At 39.3% G+C, this 21,422-nt stretch overlaps 1 protein-coding gene across 2 annotated transcripts in view; it reads right to left on the bottom strand.

Annotated features, from left to right (window-relative positions):
* Positions 1-21,422, bottom strand: part of ARHGAP32 (Rho GTPase activating protein 32) — a 191,511-nt gene that overhangs the window by 106,999 nt on the left and 63,090 nt on the right. For both annotated transcript variants that reach the window (XM_040992673.1, XM_040992674.1), the window contains one exon: positions 2,632-2,718. In XM_040992673.1, coding sequence (XP_040848607.1) covers positions 2,632-2,718 — 87 coding nt within the window. The remainder of the gene's footprint in view (positions 1-2,631; positions 2,719-21,422) is intronic.

Genomic DNA, 21,422 nt, shown 5'->3' with positions numbered 1-21,422 from the left:
ATTTTTATTTCAAAGTCAGTTATACAGAGAAGGGGAGAGACAGAGAGGAAGATCTTCCATTCCACAATTCACTCCCCAACTGGCTGCAATGGCTGGTGCTGTGCTGATCCGAAGCCAGGAGCTAGGAGCTTCCTCCAGGTCTCCCACGTGGGTGCAGGGTCCCAAGGCTTTGGGCTGTCCTCGACTACCTTCCCAGGCCACAAGCAGGGAGCTGGATGGGAAGTGGAGCTGCCAGGATTAGAACCAGCGCCCCTATGGGATCCCAGCATGCTCAAGGAGAGGATTTTAGCTGCTAGGCCACTGTGCTGGGCCCACTCCCTCATATATTTTTAAATGTGACTTATGAATAAATAAGTCTTTAAAGTAAGTAAATATTTAAAAATAGCACAGATAGTTTTGGCATTATATTTTGCTCATGTAAATGAAAATATTAGCATTCCTGGAACACATACAAATTAATGATGTGAAAAAGTGATGATAAAATGATTTATGTTGTAGAGGGACTAATCAATTCATTATTGACAAGCCAACTGCGTTATCTAGATAGACAAAATACATTTGTACTCATCTATTGATAACAGTTTATCCAAAGCATTCTTGATTTCACCTGACAGATGCACTTCTTTTAAATATTACATGAAGCACAGTAACTTAAAGCTGCCTATTTCTACTTCCTAAAAGAAACTGAAATAGCAATAACACATATAAATAGTGTGCACAGAAACAAACGAATGCTCTAGGACTTTCATCATCTTATTTACATTTAAGTAGAACCTGACTTCCATTCCTACATTCTGACACCTAAAACTAACAGCACTTAACTAGGAAACATTTCCCTTCACATCATCACCTAACCTGAGAAAGTATGAATTCCCTGTATGAAATAAGTATTAGGACTTTACAGAATATTTAATCTTCACTTCATGTACAGGATACTTTTGGACAAAAAAGCCATAAATGTATCCAGTCTTACTTTCTCTCAAAGAAATGAAAAACTTTGTACCAAAAAAAGCTTTTTCCAAAAACAGTTGTTTTACAATGACTAATTCTCTAGAAAGCTGTAAGATTGTAGAATAAATGGGTAAAAGAACCACATTAGGTGTTTACATGGTGGAAGATATAATGCCACATATAACATATTTTAAAGTCTCATTAGGAACAAATAATATTACCCTCAAAAAAGTTCTAATCAAGAAGCTTCAAAAACACATCCTTCCTATTATTCTAACAAAGAAAAACTTACTTTTTTGCTTAGAAAATATAAGCATTTCAGGCAGGAAAAATTGAGTTCGTTGTCTTTAACAGCACACGATCAACTGTGGATCCATTTAATGATCACTGCATTCTACTAACTTGATCACTTCATCTCTGAGTATGTATGAAAATGTTAACACAGCCAAGAGAAAAATGTGTTATTACAGTTACTATTATTTACGGTGAAGTGTCCAAATTCTGAAGGAAGATGCTTCAAAAAGTTCATTTAAAAGGAAACAAAAAATGTTTGTTTCGGTGCAATAATTTCTGAAGAAGAATATAAGAGGTCTTTACAAAATTAATGAAATATTTATTATGAAAAAAGTGCACAGACTTTTCAAAAATATTTTAAAAATTTATTTACTTCCTTACTTATTTATTTTTATTGGAAAGGCAGATTTGCAGAGAGAATGGGAGACAGAGCAGAATATCTTCCACCCACTGGTTGACTCCCCAAGTGGCTGCAATGGCCAGATCTGAGCCAATCTGAAGCCAGGAACTAGCAAACTCTTCTGGGTCTCCCACATTGGTGCAGCAAAACAGAAATAGATGAAACGAGATCTTCCATCTGTAGTGACTAGGTTGGGCCAGGCCAAAGTCAGAGTCCAACTCAACCCAGATTCTCTCAATGACAGAAGGAATCTAAGCACTCCAGTCATCATCTGAACCTCCCCAAAACGCATGCCAACAGGAAGCTGGATCAGGACACAACCAGACACTCCCAAATGTGGGTGTCCTGGACAATAATTTAACTGCTATGTCAAACACTGACCCCATTTGCTTTTCTATCTGTAAAATTTTATTTACTTAAACAGCAGAGTCACACATAAAAGGAGGAGATTGAGAAAAAGGTATGTTCAATACTTTGGGCATTTCCAAATGGCTAAAACAACCTAGCCTGGCTTGGGGCAGATCAGAACCAAGAGCCATTAATTAAAAAAAAAAAAAAAGAAAGAAAAAAAAAAAGAATATGCCAGTAACAAACACATACTAAATAAAAATAAGAATTAAAAAAAAAAAAAGAACTTCATCAGGGTCTCTCATGTGGATGGCAGATAACCAAGTATTTGAGGAACCATGTGTTGCTTTTCCTGATGCATTAGCATGAAGCTAGATAGGAAGCAGAGCAGCCACATCTCCAAGTAGCACTGCAATAGGAAACACAGGCATCTCAAGCAGCAGTTTAACCCACTACAACATAACCACTGCCACTCTCGTTTTTTGTAAGAATTATCCAAGGCTTAACATAATTTAGATATTATGTAAGTTTAAATGGGTTATAGTGCTTTAAAATGTGAAAAATATACTGTAAAAAGGAAATTAATCATTCAAAATAATTCTTATAGAGTTTATGTGAAACAGAGAACAAAAAATTACCTGACAAGCAATCTGCACGAGGTAGACCAGCTCTTTAGATTCACAGCCATTTTTCATTACTTCATTCTGTTCTTCTGAAAGTGAAAGCTGTAGTACAGAAGAATAGGAAAGTCATGATTAATAAACCAGCTTTAAGAATACCTTAATCCTTGCATCAATTTAATCTGAGACATGCTTAAAATCAGAACTCCAGTGCTAATCAATGCAGACAGAATAATTCAGAATTCTAAAAGACTCCAATTCCAGAAGCTATTTCGTAGCTTGCATAAACTGTGAAATCAATGAAGAAAGTACATCTACTATGGTGTAGCTTCACTTACTTATTTAAACAATGTAAAACGAAATTAAAGAATTAAGCTGAGCAGCGAGACAGTAGGACTTAACATCTTCAAAGAGCCCAGACTACTACAGAGACTGCAATTGTCAAGTTCAGGACTATAGGCATATTTCATCCCAGATATGGACTGCACACTCTATTTTATTTTCATGTTTAAAACATCAGTGAACATGTAGAAGCTAAGTTTTCATGTGAAAAATATTTATTTTTGGCTTCTATTAAAAGCTGAAGAAATTAGGGTTATTGAGACATACTCTAAGAAAGAGCTTGCTGGCTACTGACCATCAGTCAGAAGTCAATTTGCATGATTATCAGCTGTGTCCACCAAGTCCCTCCCTGTGACAGCAGACAAGTGGCACCAGTGAATAGAAACTTGAAAGCAGATAGTGCAGTGGAGATCCCCACAGAAACAGAAGGCCTCACTGGGCCTGTGGCCTATGCTGTCAACTCCTTTGTGACCCTGAGGTGCTTGAAGCCTATGATACAGCTGAGTTCTGTGGGGGTGGCTTCTCAGGCCTTCAGGCTCCTACAACAGTCACAGATGGAATGATTCCTAATAAAGGTGTATTTGCTTCTCACAATTCTGAATGCCCAAAAATACAATGCTAGCATGATCATCTCTTGGCTAGGGTTTTCTGCTGAGTTGCAGATGACTGACTTCTCACTGCCTCCTCAATGGCTGGAAGGACAGCATCCTGGTTCTTGGTCTTGTGTCTCGAAGGTCAGGACTTTATTACTGATGGTTCTCCCATAGTCAATTCTCAAATACTCCTTCCACTAGCACCATTGTATTGTGGGTGACTTTCAGTTCTTGAAAATGGTCTTCATTATTTACCACCATGATTTAGCCAAACAGGGAGGGTTTTCCCTGTGATCCAAGCCTGCAATTTTTAGGAATATTGCCATGGCTGTTGATGCAAAGCAGTTCAGTTTGAGGACCAACATTAGAAAAGTGCTAACGCTCGACATGTACTGTGTTATTCCAAATCAGCTTTACCAGAAATACAGCTAATACTCTGACTCTTTTTCTTTTAAATTGGTTGTTTGTAGAGAAAGGGGGTAGAATTTATCAAAGACCTTAAATATGAATAGTACAAAAAGAGCTCATGTATCTCCCTTTCCAGACTGTAAGAGGATATGCTTATTCCAGGGATACTAAGAAGATGAAAAAAGAGCATGCCACAGAACTATTAGCCTTCATTTTTTGTTAGCATCCAGGCTAAATGTTACCTTCCTCACACCTCATAGTGCTTTTATTCACGTATGTTAACATATCTGTACCATTTGTGAATTTGCAAATAATGTTCCAAAGATGACAGCATTGACTTAAAAGTGTCAATAACTGTCTATGCTATATCAACCTGCCTACTTAATCTCTTCTCTGGAAAATCAATATAAATTTATTAAAACCTATAAGCAATATGAAGATCCATAAACCTATGAAATACAAGAAATCTGTTATTTTTATACTGATAAAAAAATCTAATAGGATACACAGAAAGTATCTGGTGTTCAGTAAACACTGAATAAATACAGCAAATAATGAACAAATATTATAACTAAAAGTTGATGAAAATATATTCTCTAGGAAATCAACGTCATTTTGTATATTCTTTATAGAAACCATCAGATATTAAGCATAAGATACACAAAAAACATCATCACATTTATCCAAAATATTCCAAATTACCTACAAAATGAAAATTTTGCACTTCTAAATGTTCTTAATACAGACAACAAATTTTGTGCATTCTGTATGTGCAGCTCCATCAAGACAACACTTTCCTCATGCCTCTGCTCCTGCAGAACCATCACATACTAGCCTCACTTCATCAGTTTTTGCGAAGACATAAGTTTAATCCATTCTATAAGCTTAATTAGCCACTAACCATAATATTTAATAAAAAGTAAGAAGATCACAATTATACTTGAGTAGAAACATGAGCTAAAAACAATCAAACCAAGGTGACCATTTCATTCTTATATACTTTTTATATTCTATATTAGCTGCTGTATATCAGAGAAAATGTGGTATGCCTTTTTAAGACTGGCTTATTTCATTAAACATAATGGTTAGGATCCTTAGATATCATGGAAATACAAATAAAAATCACTATGAGGTTTCAACTCATACCAGTTGGAATATCTATCATAGAAAAAAAAATCAAAAATGGCCAGAGTAAGAAGGTATAGCACTGGTTCATAGCCCAGCCACTCCATTTCCCATCAAGTTCCCTTCTTGTGGCCTAGGAAAGCAGTAGAGGATGGCCTAAAGCCCTCGGACCCTGTAAACATGCAGAAGAACCAGGAGAGGCTCCTGGATGCTGGCTTTGGATTGCCTCAGTTCTGGCCATTGCAGGCACTTTGGGAATGAATCAGTGGAAGGAAGATCTTTCTGTCTCTCCTTTTCTCTGTATCTCTTAGACCTTTCCAATAAAAATAAATAATTTTTAACAAAACAAACAAGCAAAACAAAATATATTAGCAGACTTGACCAAAAAACAGGACCCATCCATTACAGGACCCATTCATTTCTTGCCTACTAAGAGATACATCTCATCACCAAAGGCATGTGGAAGCTGAGAATCAAAGGATGGAAAATGATGTTTTATGCATATGAAAGAAAAATGAGCATCCATTCTAATAACAGATGATACAAAATTTAATGTGAAAAACATTGAAAGAAATTAAAATGGACACCAAATAATGATAAAGGGATCTCTCCAGCAAGAACAAATAATGATAATTAACGTATACACATCAAATGCCAGGTCAAACGCTATGTGAAACATCTACTGACAGTCCTATAGGGAAATATGGACCCCCAATACAATACTGGGAGACCTCAATACCCCCACTAATATTAACGGAGAGATCGACAAGACAGAAACTCAGCAAGGAACCAACACATCTCACCCAAGTAACAGGAACAAATGGACACAACTGATAACCATAGAACTTTCATCCTAACAACACTGAGTATAACTTTTTTTAAAATCTGTACATGGAACTTTCTCCAGCAGTGATCACACTATAGGTCACAAAACATGCCTCAGCATATTTTTAAAAAATTAGAATGATCCCATGCATCTCCTCATACTACCACAGAGTGAAACTGGAGACCAGCAAGTCAAAATACTCCAGAAACTATTCAAACACTGGAAAGCTGAACAACATGCTAATGAATGATAAATGGATTAGATGATAAATTTAAAAATTTTGAAACAAATGAAGCTCTCCATACATCACACCAAAACCTATGAGATGCCATCAAAGCAGTGTTAGGAGGAAAATGTGTTGCAATTTGTGTCTATGTCAGAAAACAAGACAGCACCAAGTAAACGAGTTAGAAAAATAGCATATAGGGAAACAAGTCAGATTCACTGCTGACTTCTCAGAGGAAACCCTTCAGACCACAAGAGAATGGAGTGATATATTCTAGACCCTAGAACAAAACAATGTCAACCCAGAATAACACACCAAAGCAAAATAATCCCATGATCAACAGAAAAAAAAATCAAAATAAAGGAAGACCAAAAGAACAATACATGGAATCAATGAATCATAAAGTTGATCATTTGAGAAAGAAAAACAGGATACCCTACTAGCTCAGCTCATCAAAAAAGGAAAAAGGAAAAAAGAGGGAGAGAAAAAAAGAGGGAGAGGACACAAATCAGAAATCAGTAGAATCAGAGGCAAAAAGAAAACAGAAAAAAAAAAAAGAGCAACAGATATCCTGTACATACACTATAAGCCAACAAATCAGAAGACCTTAAAGAAATGGATACAATTTGCCAAAACTGAATCATTAGGAAATAGAAAAATCAAAATAAACCAATAATGAAGACAGAAATAGAATCAGTAATGAAATCCCTCTCAAAAGCAAAACAAAACAAACAATCCAGGATCAGAAGGCTTCACTACAGTCCAAGCAGAACTGACCCTAATTCTCCACAATCTATTTTAAAAAACAGTAAAGGAGGAAATCTTTTTAAGCTCCTTTTATGAAGCCAACATCACCCCAATTCCAAAGCCAGATTGAGATACAACAGAGAAAGAGAACTGCAGACCAATATCCCTGATGAACATAGATGCAAAAATCCTCAACAAATACTTGGCAACAGAATCCAACAATATACCAGCTGTATCATTTGCTAGGACCAGGTGGGATTTATTGCAGTGGTAATCAAAATAGTATAGTACTGGTACAAAAACAGAGCAGAAGATCAATAGAATTGAATAGAAACCCCAGAATACAGCCCACAATTGTACAGCCAACTAATCATCAACAAAAGAATACAAAACTACCAAGGGAAAAATAGGTTGCTTCAGCGAATGTTGTTAGGGCAATTAGAAAGCTTCATGCAAAACTAAGATACAAGATCCCTAGCTTTCAACTTATTTCATGATTAAATCTAAATGCATACTGGACCTGAATCTATACCCAGGAACCATCAAACTATTAGAATGTATAGGAAGGACTCTACATCAAACTAAAAATCTTCTGTAAAGGAAACAAACTGTCAAAAAAGCAAAGAGGCATCCAACAGAATGGGAGAAAATCTTTGTACAATGCACAACAGATACGGGACTAATATTCAGGATATACTAAGAACTCCAGAAACACAGCAACAACAAAACAAACAACCCTATATAGAAATGGGTGAAGAAAATGAGTAGACATTTTTTAAAGGACAATTTCAAGTGGCAAAAAAACATGACAAAAAATGCTCAGATTTCTTGGCAATTAGGAAAATGCAAATAAAAATCACACTGAGGTTCCACCTATTTCTATTGAGACCTGCCTATATTCAAAGATCTACCAATAAGCAAACTTACTTCACTGCTGGTGGACGTGTAGACCAGAGCAGCCAGTGTGGAGTGTTCACACAGCTGAAAACTGATATACTTTATCATCCAGCAATCCCATTCCTGGGAATATATCCAAAAGCGATATCTACATATGAGAAAATAACCTGCATTCCTACCTTCACAGCAACACAATCCATAATAGCAAAGAGCTGGAACTAATCCAGATGCCCATAAAAAAAGAATGGATAAAGATATTCTTGTTCAGTTACTCTGTGGAATACTATTCAGCCATTAAAAAGAATGAAATGCAACCATTTGCAACACAGTGGTCACAAGTGGAGACCATTATGTTCAATGAAATGAGCAAAGTCCAAAAGGACAATCCCAAAAGGATATTGTGTTTTTTCTTATATGAGGCAACTTTCATCCAAACTACAAAATAAAATGTTATATAAGTAAGCAATTACACACTATGGTCTCATAAACAAATGGTGTGATGGAGATTAGAGTCTGGAAAGCAAAGAAGTAATGCAGTATGTATCCCTACACCAGAATAAAAGGTGGACCCCATAAAACTGTTCAATATAACTTGACAAGAAACATTTGATTCTCTACCATTGCTTATTCCTATGATGTCATGACACACATAAACAGTAGAATGCTGGGGATCATGTGATGGATCAGTGGATAAATCTTTGCCTTGCAAGTATCAGGATCCCATATGAGTGTCAGTTCATGTCCTTACTGCTCCACTTTCCATGCAACTTTCTACCTGTTCCCTGGAAAAGCAGTAAAGGATGGCCCAAAGCCTTGGGACCCTGCACCTATATGGGAGACCTGGAAGAAACTCGGATCTCCTGGCTTCAGTTCAGCTCAACTCTAGCCATTGTGGCCACTTGGGGAGTGAACCAGCAGATGAAAGATCTTTACCTCTGTCTCTCCATCTCTCCATAAATCTGATATGCCTTTCCAACACATAAATAAAAAAATGTTCTTTTACCAAAAAGAGCAGAACACTGGAATTGAGACTACAGTTGAAAGCATTTTAATGTTTCATTTTTCATGATACAGTTCTTAGGCCTAGGGAGTTACCCTTCTCTCCTCTTCCTGCCCCTACCCCTCCACTGTTCTCCCCTGTATTAAAACCACAGTACAGTCCTTCAACAATAGTCAAAACTCCAGCATTCTTCTGTTTAAGTGGATCCTGACACTGTATATATAGACAATAGTAGAAATATTGTCAAGATCTATTTAACATTTTCATTGACAGTCCATCCTTTATTCAGAAGTAGAGGTGCATGCTGTGATGAATCTCTATTTCACGGTATACTTGCCTCCATTATAGTTCCTCCAGATAAATACGTATATTTAAATGTTTACCTATATATCTATTGATCTTATATTTTGCATAAATGTTGTCTGATATCAGAGAGAACATATGATATTTATCCTTTAAGGATTGACTTATTTCACTGAGCAGAATGGTCTCTAGTTGGGACCATACGGTTGCAAGTGGTAGAATTTATTCTTTTTTAATGGCTGAGTAGTATTCCACAGAGAGAGCTATATTATAAAACATGGAGGACAATGAGGAGGGGATATAGGAAAAATAGAAAAGGGAGGGAAAGGCAGAAGCCTTATATATACAAAAATGTATAAAGGAAAATATGAATTTAAAAAAAGAAAATTTAGAGAACATTAAATTCTGGCAAGGACACTGGTGAAAACATATCCTAATACAATGTTGGTGGGAATCGACACTAGTACAAATATATGTAAAGCAATATGGAGAGTTCTCAGAGATCTTAAATAGATCTACCCTTGGTCCCAGCCATCCCATTCATAGGAATTTACTCAAACAAAATGAAATCAGAAAATAAGTTATCTATACCACATTTTTATTACAGCTCAATTTACAATAGCTAAGACGCAAAATAAATCCAGAACTCTAACAAGAGATAGCCTGGTTAAAGAAAATAGATGACTGACACATACAGCATGGATTACCTCTTTGCCATAAAAAACAAAAAAAAAGAATCTCTGACTTTCATAACAAAAAGGATGCAACTACAAACCAATATATTTGGTAACAACCATTTTTAAAAATGCAAGAACCCAGGGTGAAACAAAACCTAAATGAAACAAGTTTAAAAAAGGGACAAGATGCTCATGAGGTCTGATGGAGGTGCGGACAATAAAGAACCTAACTTAAAGAAGCCAAGAGAAAGTTGCTAAAGCTTCGTGACCACATACACACCAAGAACAAACTAAAATTCCATGGCGTATCCTCTAGCTGAGGGGTAGCACTGCTCATCAGCTGACCCCTGCGGCGATTCATCAAGGGCACAAGTATACTAAGGCAGAAGCAAAGAAGTGAAACTGAGACACAAGCTGAGGGTGGGAGCAGCCTCTCCCTACATAAAGCAGCCTATCTCTGCTGAGACGAAGCAGGCAATAAAACTGATGTAGATGGAGAGAACAAGAGATGTCAGTGAATACATTCAGAAACAGATGATGAGACTGCAAAGCTGAGAGCAACCCACTGAAAGCACTGCATGATGACCTACCTTGAGGGGAGCACTGAACAGAGCCTACCTGAAGCAGAGAGCAGAGGAATGAACACCTAAGTTGCAAAGCAAAGCATAAAATATGCTCCTCCAGCATTGGCTGAACAGAAAGGCAACCAACAGCATATGTGTGGGGGCTAGATAGTGGAGCTGTTTATGTGGAACTAGACTTCAATCCCCATTGACATGTATGAGAGCTGATGGGATGTGGGACAGACTGGATTAGTCTGCTGCACATAATGGCAAGCATGAGAACCAGGGCAAGAGGCGGGCCTGTTGGGGTTTATCGTGGGTCGCTCCAACTAGGCTGCAGCTCCCACTTGTTTATGTGAGGGCTGAGTGTGTGCTGGGCAGAATCAGGCTGGACTGCAACACCCATTGGTTCCATTGGAAGACAGGGCTAGAAACAGATCTGACCCAGCAATTACAACCACCAACTGATTGGGGTGATGGACTGTACTGGGTGAACTGTACTTGCAAGTACATACAAGAATCTGGTCTGGGAACACCTCAGACAAAGTTTCTTTTGGATCTCCCCAACTGAACTGCTGGACTCAGAACCCATGGTCTGCCGTGGAGTGCAAGTGCCAGAGCCAAGCCTCCTCAGGGGCTCAGACAGAGCAGTGGAGAGCATAACCAGTTGCACATGGAGGATATGGAGAACCTGCAGAGGATATCTGGCATCACAACAAAGGGCAGAACAAATCAATCAACTACCCCAGTCATATGTTGGCAGTGAAAAACTGGGCAAACGGAGACTCTAAGGTGGACTATGTCAATCAGTGGATTCTGCAGCGACTTTATTGTGCCTGGAATGGCGAGACTGGCAGCAATTCATAACTGGTGAACTATCAAAACCACTTGAGCAAGACCCTCAGAGCATACCCCACACTGGGGACCTGGGATGGGTGGGAGACTGGGTGGGGCTTCTCCCTTAATCTCCCTCTTTACCCCAGATACAGGAAAAAAACAATGTGGAAATAACAGTCTTACCAACTTTCCTGTAGCCCTTGACCCTTTGTTCCTTAATCAACTATGTAAAGATTACCAAGATAAAAGAATTTATAAAAGAAAAAAAAAGTACCTGTGCACACTGAAGTGTAGTCCTCCCTTGGTATGAGCAGGAGATAGCTCTGGATACTCAATTCTTACATAAAATGACCTAAAATCTTAATAGCTGCCTAAAACCTAGGCACACCTTTCTGAATACTTGTATCATCTCCAGATTACCCATAATACCTAATCCAATGTAAATGCACATCTTCTGGAATGTTTTCAATCATCTGCGGATTATTATTTATAATGAACAATATAATATAAATGCTAAGTAAGTGTTTGTATTGAGGATAACGATGAGAAAGCAAAACTGTACACATTCCATTCAAATCCTAAACATGGCCAAAGGAAAAGATTTCAGTGAGCACACGTAACTAGAACATACATAGAATATGGTTTTCAGAGTTACCATATTACAGTATTCAAGTATCTGGCATAAAATAAAATCCCAAAACATCCATGGAAAATATGGGTTAGTCACAGAAAAAAGTCAGTCAACAAAATGTCCCTTGAGAAGTTTAGCTATGATATTACTAAACATAGTAAACATACAAAAGCTCAAAGAGGCCCCTGGCATTGTGGCATAGTAGGTATAATTATAGCTTGGGATGCCAGCATCCCATTTGGGTGCTGGTTCAAGTATTATTTGCTCCACTTCTGATTTAGCTTCCTGCTGATAGCCTGGCAAAAGCAGAAGATAGTATAATAGCTTTGGCACCTGCCACAATGTAGGCAACCAAGATGAAGCTCCTGGCCCAGCCTTGGCATCTGTGGGCGTCCAGGGCGTGAACCACAGTAATACGGACTCTCACTCTTTCTCTATCTCTTCCTCCCCTCACACTCCCTCCCCTTTCCTTAAAAATAACTGTGATTTTTAGAAAAAATAAATCATTAAAAAAATGTTCAAGGAAACATGACCAAAGAACTAAAGGGAATCACAAAAATGACAGGAACAGTATACCACAATATCTATAATCAGCGAGACAATATAAAAAGGAACTTAGCAAGTTCTGGGGCTGAAAAATAAAGTAACTAAATTTAAAAATCCATTAGGATCTCATCAGCAAACTGAGACAAACAGAAGAACTCTACAAAGTTTAGGTAGAGAAAACTTAGAGAAGCAATCAAACAATGACTAAAGGGATAGTGAGTCACACACATTAAGGAAATCCATAAAGGAGAACGAGAAAGGAGTAAACAGATTGAAGAAATACTGACTAAACGCTACAAACTGATTAAGACATGAGCCCACAATTCCAAAATCCTCAAAGAAACCTAGGTAGAACAAACACACAAGGAGTGCTACATCATCAACAGGCTTGGCACGATAGCCTAGTGGCTGAAGTCCTCGCTTTGCATGCACTAGGAACCCTTTTGGGCGCCGGTTCTAATACCGGCAGCACTGCTTCCCATCCAGCTCCCTGCTCGTGGCCTGGGAAAGCAGTTGAGGATGGTCCAAAGCCTTGGGACCCTGCACCTGCATGGGAGAAACAGAAGAAGCTCCTGGTGTCTGGCTTCAGATCAGTTTGGCTTCAGCCATTGCAGTCATCTGGAAAGTAAACCAGAGGATGGAAAATATTTCTCTTTCTCTCCTTCTCTCTGTAAATCTGCCTCTCCGATATAAATTAATAAATCTTTTTTTAAAAAGGACACATATCAGCAAACTGCTGAAAGACAAAGATAGACTCATGAAAGCAACATGGAAAAAGCAACTGGCCATGGGCCTGGAGGTGTGGCCTAGCAGCTAACGTCCTCGCCTTGAATATGCTGGGATCCCATACGGGCGCTGGTTCTAATCCTGGCAGCTCCACTTCCCATCCAGCTCCCTGCTTGTGGTCTGGGAAAGCAATCCAGGACGGCCCAAGGCTTTGGGACCCTGCATCCGTGTGGGATACCTGGAAGAAGTTCCTGGATCCTGGCTTTGGATCGGCATAGCATCAACCATTGTGCTCACTTGGGGAGTGAATCATCGGACGGAAGATCTTCCTCTCTGTCTCTCCTCCTCTCTGTATATCTGACTTTCCAATAAATAAATAAATAAATAAAATAAAAATAAAAAAGCAACTGGCCATACATAAGCAATCCTGAGACTGTAACCTTATTTCTTAGCAGAAACATTACCAGAAAGCAGTGGTACATTATATTTAACCAACTTAAACAAAAATCTAGAAGATGGCTGAATGAATAGGGACTGACAGTCCAGGGTAAAAGGAGTACTGCAAGGGGAAAGGCAGATGGTGAGCAGAGCCAGTTAAAAACATCATTGCACAGGGTGAGCAGAGCTGGCGGGTGTCTGTGGAAAAGAGGTACAGTATCACAGACAACAAGAAGGCACAGAAGTACCCAGAGTTATCCACAACCTGAGACTGTCCAGATGAGGGTGAGCTAGAGTGCACTTCAGTTGCAGAGAATCAACTCCTTCTGTGGAAATCAGGACTTGGAATTCGCTGTTTGGACATGCGAGGAGACTGATCCATCAGGCTACTATAGGAGCACGTGGGTGGAGTGGAGCACACACCCCGCTGCTTGGGACTAGTCCCAGAATCAGAACCAGAGACTGGTGTAGAACATTGCAGGAGAAAAGGAAGAAAAAAAAAAAAAAAGCAGGTCTGCACTTAAAACCAGGCCAACTGGGATGGGACCGCAGTGCCAAATTCCCCCAAAGAGTGAGTGCATAGCTAGATGACACAGGCCGACAGCATCCACACCAGCACCTGTGAGTGGAGTTGAAAGCTGAGCAAGTTTCCTACGCTGTCCAGCTCAGCCACATCAGGAGTGGATTGGCAGGGAATGAACAAATATCATCAGGGAGAGAGCAGGCTCAGGAGAGTGTTGGGCTGGGTGTCCACCTCAACTCAGTAGGTCCACATCCCAGATGCCTTGCAGGAATCCCACACAAACTAACTCCATAAACAAATTCTTCCAATCCCAACACCTGTGAGAGGACATAGGCAGCAAGGGGGGCAGATGTCAGTTCCCGAATAGTCCGGCAAAATTCAGCCAGGACACGGCTAGCAAGAACAGCTGTCACAGTGAGAATGCATAATTGGATACTAGGACCACATTTCACTGACTCTGGCACCTGCAAGAGGGCATGAGGGTGGACAGTGCCATAAAACCTGCCCAAACACGTTCTGCAAGGGGCAGCCCAGGTACAGCAGGCAAAACAACTGAGGGAACATGGGTGCATAATCAAGACACCAGGATTGTGTTCCACTGATCCCAGCAGCAAGACATATGCCCTAACAGTACATGGCACCAACCAAAGTAATACCCGCCAGGAAAAATAAAGCCAAAGGAATAGGTAGGTATTAAATAGCTTAACCCTACAACACTACAAAATTCCCTCCAAAAGAATAATCAAATACATAAAGTTATAGCAACACAGCTCAATGATAAAACCCACCAAGCTGATCCAGAATGACCAAAGGCAAAAAGCAGCAGCCCGGAGCTCTGAATGACACAGATGACATGTTAAATGCCAAAGAACATGATTCAGCTTTAATCCTGGAAATGGACAAGTGAGACATTCAGGAACTACCTAAAAAAAATTTAGATAACTTATAATAAAGCTCTACAACAACAATGAGTAGATACAGGAGTTTATGGAATTTAAAGAATATGTAATATAGGAGACAGAAACATCGAAAAAAGATCAAGCTAAAACACTAGAAATGAAGAACTCATTAACACAAACTAAAAATACGATGAAAAGTCTCAATAACAGAATGAGGTAGAAGAAAGAATCTTAGAACAATAAGACAATATGTGTAAAAATGCCCAGAGTACCAGACAGTTGGAAACCAAACTTTGTAAAGTCAAGAAAGCTGTCCAAGAAGTAAATGACATCATAAAATAATAAAACACATGGGTCATACAGGTCCCTGAGGGTATGGAAACAGAAACTGGGAAGAAAGGGGTATTCAGTGAAATAATACATGAAAATTTCTCTAACATTAAGAAAGAAAATAAAACTCCAATGCAGGAAATACAGAGAATCCCAAATAGAGCCAGACTGATCCTTGCCACAGCACATCATAATCAAGTTCTTCCTAGTGGAACAGAAAGAAAAGACACTTAGAAGCCCCCTCAAGAAATACAACAAACATACAAGAACACCAGTAAGACAGTTGATCTCTCACAACAATCTCTAAAGTTAAAAGAAAAAAGGGACATATAATCCAGACCTTAAGAGAAGGAAAAAAAAAAAAAAGTCAACTCAGAATAATCTATCCAGGAAAGTTCTCACTTGTTTCTGAAATACAATGAAAATCTTCCATAACAAACAAAAACTGAATGATTTTGTCACCAGTAAACAAGAAATCTAAAGCAAATACTGAGAAACTCTATATTAAAATGACAGGACCAAACCAATATTTGGTGATATTAACCCTGAATGCAAATGGCCCAAACTTGTCAATCAAAACACTGAAATTTCCCAGCTTTGAGAAACGACCTAGGTTGCTCTGTAGATAGGCCATTGTTACACTGCTGGGAGAAAAGTGGCTAATAGCTAGTGGACACCCTGGACCTGGTTAATGCCAAATCTGTGGTAACCATGTCAGTGTGCAGCACAGTCACCTAGCCTATTCTATTTTTCTCCTAAAGATATGTGGGAGGGATGCCTGGTCCATGAGCTCAGTGGTGGGGGGGGGGGGAGTCTTGTGGGGGGCTGGTGGGTTCCAGGTCACCTGGCCTGGGTCCTGAGGCCTTCCTGCACAAGGTGAGTGCCAGATCCATAAGCCCCAAGGGCTGGCATTCTGGTGGGACCTAGGTTGTCTGGCCTGGGTCCTTAGGCCCACGTATATGGTGGCTACGAGGTCTGTGAGCCCCAGGGATGAATGGAAGGTCCAATGAGGTCCAGGTCGAGCAGTCCGGACAGCAATGATGCCGGGCAAAGCCCACTGACTGCCTGGTTGGCGCACTTCCTGGGGCTTGGTGTTTGACATGCAGGGACATGAGAGTCCCCATCGAGGATCCGTGGTCTGACCACACAGAGCATGTGTCCAAACTGGGCCTCCACAGTGGAAAGATGGAGCAGTACATGGCATGCCCAGATGCAAATGAAGGATATGGAAGACCAGTGGAGGTCTCAGAGGACATCTGGAACCACAGTAGAGGAAGGAGAGAAAAACAAATTGGACAACTACCCCAACCAAGTGATGACAGCAAATATCTGGATGAATGGAGACCTTAATATCAACTACGTCAGCCAATGGACACTGGAAGAGTTCCTCGTCCTTTCATCAGTGAGATTGATAGCAATTCAGAACTATAGAAAGAACTATATAAATAACTATAGAACCCTTAGAAAACGCTCCTCACTAGGAACCCTGTGTTGATGATATTAGGTACCCATTCCCCATCCCTGGACTACTGGGGCAGTTGGGATGATGGGTGTGGCTTTCCCCATTATTGCCCTTCTTCCTCCAGATATAGGAAGAAGAAAAAGAAAATTTGAATTTGGAAGCAATGGTCTCAGCCACTTTTCTTTAAACCTCAATCCTTCCCACCCTGAGCAACTATGTAAATACCATAAAAAATAAATTTAAAAATTATTTGAGCCCAGCGCAGTAGCCTAGTGGCTAAAGTCCTTGCCTTACATCAGCTGGGATCCCATATGGGCACCAGTTCATGTCCTAGCTGCTCCTCTTCCTTTCCAGCTCCCTACTTGTGGCCTGGGAAAGCAGTTGAGGATGGCCCAAAACCTTGGAACCCTGCACCCACATGGGGGACCTGGAAGTGACTCCTGACTCCTGACTTTGGATTGGCTCAGCTCCAGCCACTGCAGCAACTTGGGGAGTGAATCAGCAGATGAAAGATCTTTCTCTCTATCTCTCCTCTATCTGGAAATCTTTCTTTCCATTTTTTTTTTAAGATTTATTTATTTTTATTGGAAAAGCAGATATACAGAGAAGAGAAAAGACAGAGAGGAAGATCTTCCATCCAATGGTTCACTCCCCAGGAGGCTGCGATGGCTGGAGCTAAACCAATCTGAAGCCAGGAGTCAGGAGCTTCTTCCAGGTCTCCCACACGGGTGTAGAGTCCCAAAACTTTGGGCCTTCCTCGGCTGTATTCCCAGGTCACAAACCGGGAGCTAGATGGGAAACAGGGTCGCTGGGATTAGAACCTGTGCCCATATGGGATCCTGGCATGTTCAAGGCAAGAACTTTAACCACTACGCTATCGCGTCAGGCCTGAATTCTGACTTTCAAATAAAAATAAATATTTTAAAACATAAAGACTTAAATTAGCAGGCTAGATCTAAAAAATAAAGAACCTACATCTGTTGCTTATGAGAAATAAATCTCACCAACAAACACTCAGTGAAACTGAAAGTAAAAAGATAAAATATTACAGATCAATGGAAAAGAAAAATGAACTGTTGCACCAATTCTAATATCAAACAATATACATTTTTTTAAAGACATCAAGAAAGGCACTACATAATGATTAAGGAAATAATTCCAGAAGAGGAAATCATGATAATAATTGTATATGTACCAAATGTTATGGCACCTGGGTATGTTAAACAATCATTAACATATTTAAAGGGAGCTGCAGACTCCAACATGATAATATTAGGCCAACATAACACTCCATTAACTTCAGTGCAAAGACGGACAAGACTCAGCAGAAACACAACAGATTTCACCCAGACAATAAATGGACTTCAGTGATACCCAGAGAACTTTTTATAGACACAGAATACAGGTTTTTTTTCAGTTAATGCACAGAACATTCTCAGGACTGATCCCATGATAGATCACAAAACAACCATCAGAGAGTTGAACTGGAAACCAGCAACTCAAAATAGCCCAGAAAATATTTAAATACTTGGAAACTGAACAACATGCTGCTACATAAACAATGGCTTTTAGATGATACTAAAAAGGAAATAAAAATTATTTTATACAAATGAAGATGGAAACACAATTTATCAAAACAGAGTGACACACACACACACAAATACTCAAGAGGAAATTTCACTGCAATCGGTGCCTACAACAAGAAACCAGAAAGACACCAGCAAACTAACTATGCATCTGAAGGAGATAGAAAAAGAATCACAAAATAAAACAAAGATTAGCAGAAAAAATTAAAATAAAGAATATACAAAACTTAAACCAAAAAAACAATACATAAGTTCAATAAATCTACAATAAATCTGAAAAAAATCTACCAAATAGATACAACACTAGTCCAAATAATTAAAAAAAAAAAAAAACAAGGAGTCACAAATCAAGAAAATCAGAGAAGAAAAAGGAAATATAATATTGGGAACTTGAGACATACAAAGAATCATCAGGAACAATCATAAGCAACTAAGCGCCAACAGCTAGGAAACCCTAGAGGAAATGCATTGATTTCTAGACACACAAAATTGAACAAAACTGAAACAGAAGGCAATTGAAAACCTAAATGGACCTACAACCAGGATGAAGATTAAAACAGTAATCAAATCCCTCCTAACAAAGAAAAGCTCAGAAGTGGATGGCTTCACTGATGAATTCTACAAGCATTTCAAGAACTTAACCCAATCTCCCACCATCTATTCAAAACATGTGAAAGGGAGACACCCTTTACAAACTCACTTCCTTTTTTTAAGATTTATTTATTTTTGTTGGAAAGGATATTTACAAGAAGAGGGACAGGCAAAGAGAAAGATCCTCCATTTGTAGTTTCACTCCCCAAATGATTACAACAGCCAGAGCTGAGCTATTTCAACCCAGGATTCAGAAACCAACAGCTTCTTCCTTATCTCCCATGCAGGTGCAGAGTCACAAGGACCTGGGTAATCCTCCACTGCTTTCCCAGGCCACAAGCAGGGCTGGATTGGAAGTGGGAGCGCTGGGAAACAAGCCAGTGACCATATGGGATGCCAGCTTTTGCAGAATGAGAATTGGGCCAGTTGAGCAATCGTGCAGACTCCCAAATTCTTTCTTTGAGGCAGTATTTTTTCAAAAGAAAAAACTCAAATGGCTAAGAGACGCAAAAAAAAAAAAAAAAAAAATGCTCAGGTTCCCTAGCTATTAGGGAGATGCAAATAAAAACCACACTGAGGGACCAGGCGTGGTAGCCTAGCAGCTAAAGTCCTCACCTTGCACACGCTGGAAAGCCATATGGGTGCCGGTTCTAATCTCAGCAGTCCTGCTTCCCATCCAGCTCCCTACTTGCGGCCTGGGAAACCAGTTAAAAATGGCCCAAAGACTTGGGACTGTGTACTTCTGAGAAAGACCCAGAAGTCTCCAGGATCCTGGCTTCGGATCAGCTCAGCTCCAGCCATTGTGGCCGCCTGCGGAGTGAATCAACGGATGGAAGATCTTCCTTTCTGTATACCTGACTTTCCAATAAAAACAAATTAAACCTTTTTTAAAAAAAATCCCACACTGAGGTTCTGCCTAACTCCAGTAAGAATAAAGGAATCCAGACATCAGCAAACTACTACTAGAGAGGATGTGGGGGGAAAGGTACCCTCCTCCTTTGGTGGGGGGTGTAGACTAGTATAGCCACTTTGGAAGCCAGCATGGAGAATGCTCAGGCTCCTGAGAACTGACCTGCCATATGCCCCAGCTATTTTCCTCCTGGGAATATGTCCAAGTGAAAGGAAACCTGTGTACAAGTAAGCAACTTGCAAGCCTATATTTACAGCAGCACAATTCATAATAGCAAAGCTATGGAAACAACACAGATACCTTCCAACAGATGAATGGATAAAGAAATTGTGCATATCTACTATATGCAATACTGCTCAGCCAAAAAAAAAAAGAAAAGAAAAGAAAAGAAATCCTACCATTTGCAACAAAATGGTTCCAACTGCAGGAGTAAGTCATCCCCAAAAGGACAAATACTATACATTTTCTTTAATATGTTAGCCTTCTGCAAAGAACAAAATAAACAGATAATAGGGAACCAAATATACCACATACTATGATACTACATTTCCTACCTTTGCTATTACTACCATGACATCATACATATAAATAACAGAGAGCTAAACTTGTAATTGCTAAGGGACTATACTACTGCAGTAATTCCAGGAAAAAGTGATGGGAGGAAAATATGGGAAATGAGAAAAGGAGGGAGAATGGAAAAACCCTCTACCTACAAAAGCATCACAGGATATTAAAAAAAACAGACAGCAAAAGACATAATGCCAAAAGAATCACTAAGAATGAAGACAATAAACGTTTAATTTCTTAATTGTCAAATTCAATATGCAGCAAAACTTGGTCTTCAAAACACTAAATATCTAGAGATATTCAGAAATCATCAAAAGCTGAGGAGAAACTCCAAACACATCTTACCAAAACAGCCAAACGAAGACCTTAAAGCTGATTAGATTTTGGTAAAGGTTGAACAACAGTGTAAATATACTAAAAACCATTGAATTTATTATCCTTGCAATAAATGCAGAAAATTATCCAACAAAATCGAATGCCCATACATGACTATAACACACATAACGTAGGGACAGAAGGTAACTTTGTAATCAAAATAAAGAACATATATGAAATAGCCAAAGCTGTTCCATAATGCATAAGTAGAAGCATTCCCTTGAATATCAGGAAAGCTGTCCTTTCTAATGTAGACAACTATCATGAACTTACAATTCAGCGCCTCTCTGGATGTATAAGCTATTACTATCCTCAAAAATTAGAACTTGTATCATCTCCTTTTGAATTCAAGGTATACTTAAAACCCTTTGATTGTTTATTGTTGTTGTTGTTGTAACTCATACCAGTTGTTGACCTTGTTTCATGGCTTCTCAATTATGGAAATGTACAGTGATGGAGTACTGGGGTCTATCATATACAGATGTGGGGGAATGATGGAACATGCATGCCTGCTTCCAGCGAAAGATGGATTCCCAATGAAACTGTTGGATGTCAGACATGTGTAGACAATGGGATGCTGGACTGTCTGACATTGTCTGTACCAACAATGTTGGGGTACACTTAAACAAGAGACTGATAGAATTATAATTCCTTATGAAGGACTACACCATGGTAGTAAAA

This window comes from Ochotona curzoniae, unplaced genomic scaffold (assembly GCF_017591425.1).
Source record: "Ochotona curzoniae isolate NIBS_2020 unplaced genomic scaffold, NIBS_Ocur_1.0 contig_832, whole genome shotgun sequence".
NCBI lineage: Eukaryota > Metazoa > Chordata > Mammalia > Lagomorpha > Ochotonidae > Ochotona > Ochotona curzoniae.
This window is presented reverse-complemented; position numbering and strand designations above follow the sequence as displayed.